Genomic DNA, 6,207 nt, shown 5'->3' on the forward strand with positions numbered 1-6,207 from the left:
CTGGTCTGGTAAAATGCAGCCTCTTAATGCCTGCCCTGCAGGGATGTGCAATACACAGCCCGGTCCTCCCTCCAAGGGCATGTGAGATGCAACCTGATGCCCCTTCCCATGGTCAAAGTAACACATTGCCTGCACTGCCCCCTGTGGGCCTGCCGTAGAAATCCATGTTTGCCCCTGAGGGCTTTTAACTGTCTGGGCTGCCCCCTACCCTGTGGCAGGGGTTGGCGAAGGGCCACAGTCAAGCGTCATCCAAAATTCCTTTGTTGGTTTCTCCCGGTGTTTGCCGCCCCTATGAAGAAAGTCCATTAAACGCTGGTTGGTGTGCACCAAATCCGACGGCCGCGTGCCCTGGGTTGAGGACAAACAGTCTTAACAAATGTCCAAGGGAGACGCAAAAGGGGTTAATCACTAAACGGAGAGTCGGCTTTCAACTTCTCGTCTTCACCATACACTATGATGGTCCGGCTTGTCTGGCCCTGTATAATGTATAGTTACATCAGTGATTTCGACAATGGCTCGTCACACTTTGAACGATGCATTATGCAGGGCCAGCTCAACCCTTTTCGCTGAAGGAACCTGCTTGTGTTGGCCCTTCATAATGAGTGACCCTGCCTGCGGTATGGACGGTGAAACTAGGCTTCTACAGGATTATTGTTTGGATCCTTTGCACTGGGACCGCTCATTTCACATACACAGCGCACGTATAACCGCCTCGAGCCGGAATCTCAACGACGGCCGTGTACATTACCCCCAGCCCCTAACACGGGCATCCCCCGATACTGAACTGGCCAGCTTAGTGCATAACAGGGCACCCAAGGCAGTGCCTAAATGTGCCGGCTTTACTTTTTTCCCTTGTAAATGCTTGGGGTGGCTTATACACAAGAATTCCCATTATTTTCTCACCCACAGCATTTTCTTTTTGTTGGCAGAGCTGTATCAAACATTGCCATGTCCAGGCAATTTGTTTCCTAATTTTCTTACCGATTACCTATATGCTGGGCTAGCTTAGGTCTGCCCACCATAATGCATGTCATGCTGTAAACCTCTGAGATCAGGGGGACTGCTGTAGGAAGTTCCGCTGAGCTCTCAGGGCAAGGAGAAGACCATCCCTGAGCCAAATGAGACATTACCTGCCTGGACCTTTGTGTGCTGTCTGGGGGAGGTGTTCCAGAGCCTGGCTTAGCTGGGTCTGGCTGGGAGGGTTAGTTAATGGTTGTTCAGGCTGGGCCAGCATAGTATAGCCACAGAGGCTCCGATCGGTTGCTAGGTTTATTTCTTTTATGATTTTGTTTTGGGGCGTTCCAGTTGAGAAGTTGAAAATAAATCACTGTTTGCTGCAAATCGGTGTTCCTGAGCCTTATCGCCCTAGAAGACTGTGCTTTAGATCCCTAACGCTCCAGGGTGTCACAGCATAGCAGAGCCAGGGAGCTGACTTCATGTTGCTCTAATCTGTAACGCACATGCTCCTATACGAATGGCTGCCCTATCTACCCTGATCTATTAGCACCCCCCCATCTTTCAAAATATGCCTTTAACCACTTACTTATTCAAGATCGACTAGGGTAACCCATCACCCATCTTTCCTACCATCTGGTGTCTTCCACCATATCGTCTTTAGGCAATTGTTATAGATAGTCAGATATCGTAACAGAATTTAAACTACGGATCCACCAAGCCTGTTGGCCCAAATTGCTACGGGAAGCACTAATCATTGTGTAACAGTTGCTCGTACATAAGATGGTGCTACATAATGAACCGCTATTACCACGTAGAATATTCTAGAAATACCCAGCCAACTAGATTAGACGTGTACATGCTTTGTTACGAAACATTATTTAATAAAGACATCAGACTAATTCCACCACCTAACGGGCTGATGACGGCTAGGTCTAAGTGCTTTTATTTCAGCAAGTTCCTACTCACAGATATATAAAAATAATAAAAAAAACAAACCAAACAAAAAAAAACACATTGATCAATCATGGCATCTGTTTAGAAGTGTGCCACACTAACAAAATACAAAAGAATTGACAACTTTGAACAGGACAAGTCAAAACTCGACGTGTCAAAATTATTGAAGTCCAACAATCTCTGGGCATTTAAATATTTTTGTGATATTTTGGCTGTGGGTTGCTAGTCTGGTGAAATTTACATTCCGTTAGCGGCACAGGACCGGTGACTATTAGTTCATTAGAAGAGAGCAAGACATAGCAAGGACTGACATACAGCTACGCAGAACAAGTCCATTCCATGGTCACCCCAGTGAACTAGAGGCAGCGTATAAAGGGCACATGTATGCTAGGAATATACTCTTAGCTGTACCACAACAAGGAACAGAACAGTGTATGATAACATTACCAACAGGTAGTGCTGGTGGGGATGAGAGGTGCTGTGAGGACTGCGAACCCTCAGTAAGAACAAAGTGACATGTTTACACATTTAAAGGGCTCCTGCTGAACTGCCGTAACAGAAGATCTCTGCTTGGCGGAGGCAGTGACCGAGAAGTGCCGTGTCCACCCAGCTATGACGCGAGACGAATGCTGGTGCTAAGATAGTTATGGTATTAAAGACCTGGGAGTCGAGGCGCAGTGCCTCTATGGATGTCCCTCTAAAAACTGCAGTATCAATAGAAAAGCATTTACAATGAGTCTGGCAGTTCTCAGAAAGAAGAGTTGAATTAACACTTTGCATCAGGAGCGCGTCCATGTTTTTAAACCCGAAAATATGTGAGAACGTTGTAGAGAAGGGGAGTGATCGCAGGCGGCCAGACACGCAGCATGGCACTACCAGAGTCCATAGTTTTGCCTTCATAGCAGTGAGTAGGGGGCTGTGAGCTCACATGCCCTGACCGTGCAGCAGGATCACATACAGTCCATCGAGTTTTCTGGGATGGCGTTCAATGCGCCTGCCAGACCCTTTGAGGGGGCGCAGGTTGGAGGCAGCATTGCATGAGAGGCAGGGTCCACGTTTTCAATATCTTCCATTTTTGATTCACTTGCACTGTCCCAATTGATATGAAAGCGCGTAACACGGGGGTTTGATGCCAGGATGTTTCTCTGGAGCTGTAAATACAGGGAGATATTAGAATTTCAGAACTCATACAGAACAGTATGCCTCCATCGCAGCATACGATAAGCAATTTTATGCCCAACTTCAGCCACAGACCAAGGCAACAACTTTCTAAATATAGCAAGATCTGGAAAACACATACTAAAGACTACAAGTACCTGCAAATCAAAAAGGTCCTCTGTAAAGCCTCCAATCGTCAACAATAGCAAATGCCCTACTGTATACATCTACTTTCTGCCATGGAGTTCCAGCATCAACTTTCGCTACTGTAACTGCAATCCTGCACATTACATCGTTACCTTATCCCTCTGTACATAGAGCTTCATACCTGGGTGAAGTTTGGTTTAAGGGGTGGATTCTCTCGAAGTTCTGGGTCAGAGTACTCATTATTTACATAATAGCCAACTCTGATGAATTCCTGACCACGATATGTACAGGTGATGAGTACCACGGTGACCCCTACAGCATCCGACTCGGGGATTAGGCTTGAATTGGGGGCATCCGCCTGGAGGAAAGAGGAAGGAATCATTTCAATAAAATTAGGTATCAGACTGACAAATTAGGTATCATGACTGTTCAATCATTTTATTAGACAGCCTTGCTTTTCCTTGCCTGGTTAAAAAGTGGAGGCTGTGTCAAAATCTGTATTTCTCTGCTTCCAGATGAACACACACTGATTTTATTTGCATACGTCACAACTCTTGAATTGCATGCCGTTTATACATAAAATGCTAGATGAAACCTTAGGCATTGACACTTTCTATAACGCTGTTGGTGGCATTATTATTCCATTAAACTGGATGAATATACAAACTAAGTAAAAAAAAAATACTTTTTTTTGAAAATGGATGTTAAGGAAAGTTTTATTTATGTTATGGTTTTTTTTTTGGTCGGCAATACTGAGGAAAAAAAGGCTTGATGGCTTACAAGATAAATTGGTTCAGAACGAAACTCCCGGTACCCGAGGCGGCACCAAACAGTGCAAAGCTCACCTGGAACACAAACATGTGACGTCCGGCAGGTACCGGCCCGACGAGCACCGAATCCAGCACTTGGTCGTATTCTTCACTTTCTGCCGATCCCACGTAAATAATCTTCCATTCTAGGTCTGTTGAGATGAAAATAACGAACAGATCGCTTGAATTTTACAGTACAGAGATAAATTCTAGCATTATAAATAAATGCCTCGTGGTGCAGATCACTAGTCACAAACGTCAAAGCGTTACAGACTAACACTTAAATATCTTAGAGTACTATGATGAAGTGTTGAACTATTACGCACCATCAGGTAGGTCTTCTATGCACTCAAAGGTGATCTCAAACTGGAAAGGATTGTGGAACGGACATGGGTTATCCAACACCACCATATTGAGAATCTGTACCTTGGCCATGATAAACAGATGGGCAAACAGACACTGTAAATACAAAAATAAATAAAAATAAATGAAATGGCATTATCCCTTTACATGGAAAAAAGCGGGACTTGGGATCATTACGGGTGAAAGCCGGGGAATGACATAAAGCACTGTGTTAAAGGAGCAGCTGTCACTTTTTTGCCATCTGCTCCATTCACAGTAAATGGGCATTTGTCTTGCACAGCGCGTGCGACAGCCTCAAACACCATGCTAAGAGCCCAGAGGCGCACAATATATACATTTATACAATTTAAATATATATAACCCCAACGCTAAGACGACAACGGTTGGGCTGCAGCTGCTGCAGGACGGGAACAGGTTTAATTCAGCCTCACGGCATTGTTTCCATGAGCGCGGGACTGGGGGAGACGAGGACGTCCTGTCACTTTAAGGCCAGCAGCCTCCGAATGAGGCAAGGGCACGCAGCAGCTGCGCATTACGTTTTTACAGTAAAGCAGCGCACACTGCGGCATTTGCCCAGCGTGCCGGATGGCCAGTCCGGGCTGGCTTGGCTTCCATAAGGGTCCAGGGCCTGCAGACAAGATCTGCCGTGCCTCCAGATGATTCAAACGGCCAACTGACATTTTCTTCTTACAGGCGTGAAAGGTGTGGCCGAGGCCGGCGCTTCACACTTTGTTACACCGGGGAGAGAATACGGACAATAAAGCATTTGATATTCAAAATGTAGTAAATAAACCCATTTCCCCTGTGTTTCAATACACATTATTGTGACACTGGGCTGCAGAACACTATAACACCATCATACCCAGCAACCAGGGGGAGCTCCTAGAAGAGAGGCATCAGGGGAGGAAAAAGGGACACAAAGTGATCTGGGTAAGGAACCCTTGGTAAGTATGGTGTGATCACCCAGGTATAAATATACACACATGTAATACATTATGCATTTATAGGCAAATCAGTGAGATTACCACACACGTTTATATATAATGACCTCAGCCTCTGTATACACATACATTATTTAGGATGCTACCAAGCCTAGTCTGTTCCTAGGTCAGTCAGATACACCAGGCCAATTATTTTACCTTACCAAGAGAGTGGTAGATAAACAGAACAGCTTCCCAGCATAAGTGGTAGAGGCTAATACAGTGAGGGAATGTAAACATACATGGGACAGGCATATGGCTCCTGAATCGAAGACCAACGACTGATTAAGGTCTGAGTCTTAACAGCAGGAAAAACGGGCCGAATGGTTCTTATCTGCCGTCAGACGATATGTTGGACTGGCGGTAAACCTTACCGTTCTAATAAAGAGATCTTGTGTATCCCCCAATTCACTTTCGGTTTTCCGCCTTTTCCCGTTTACTGTGCCCTCGGGTCCGTCTGCTGACTGCCGCCACCCCGTAACGCGCAACACGAGCTTCTGCACCTGCTTTCCCGCTCTCCGTTTGTCTCCCGCGCGCCGGAGCCTCGAACTCACAAGCCCCCAAACACACGTATTTCCAGCACGCCCCTTCGTTGCAGTAACCGCCCACCCCCTCCACGCTCAGGTAAAACGACCAATCAGGCTAGACTGTCACAGAAATGGGCTCATTAAGCTAAGGTGAAACGCAAACGTCATATCTACGCGTCAAAAAGTGAAATGTGGAGAACAAATCTATGCTCCTCTTTGAACGGTTGACGATCGGTCATTTTTCGGCAGATTTTATTCCACAGCACATTGCCCTTCTGACAAGCTTGTCTGCAGACAGGTTTAATTAAGGCG

The 6,207-nt window shown here is 45.9% G+C and overlaps 1 protein-coding gene across 1 annotated transcript; it reads right to left on the reverse strand.

Annotated features, from left to right (window-relative positions):
• Positions 1-2,596: 2,596 nt before the first annotated feature.
• On the reverse strand, positions 2,597-5,959 carry LOC128490342 (histone chaperone asf1b). Its single transcript, XM_053462194.1, has 5 exons — positions 5,743-5,959; positions 4,352-4,484; positions 4,062-4,177; positions 3,398-3,574; positions 2,597-3,062 (listed from the first exon to the last, which is right to left on the reverse strand). The coding sequence occupies exons 2-5, from the start codon at positions 4,458-4,460 to the stop codon at positions 2,862-2,864; spliced, it is 603 nt and encodes a 200-aa protein (XP_053318169.1). The 5' UTR covers positions 4,461-4,484; positions 5,743-5,959; the 3' UTR covers positions 2,597-2,861.
• Positions 5,960-6,207: the final 248 nt, after the last annotated feature.

Source organism: Spea bombifrons, chromosome 4 (assembly GCF_027358695.1).
Source record: "Spea bombifrons isolate aSpeBom1 chromosome 4, aSpeBom1.2.pri, whole genome shotgun sequence".
In the NCBI taxonomy this organism is placed as follows: domain Eukaryota; kingdom Metazoa; phylum Chordata; class Amphibia; order Anura; family Pelobatidae; genus Spea; species Spea bombifrons.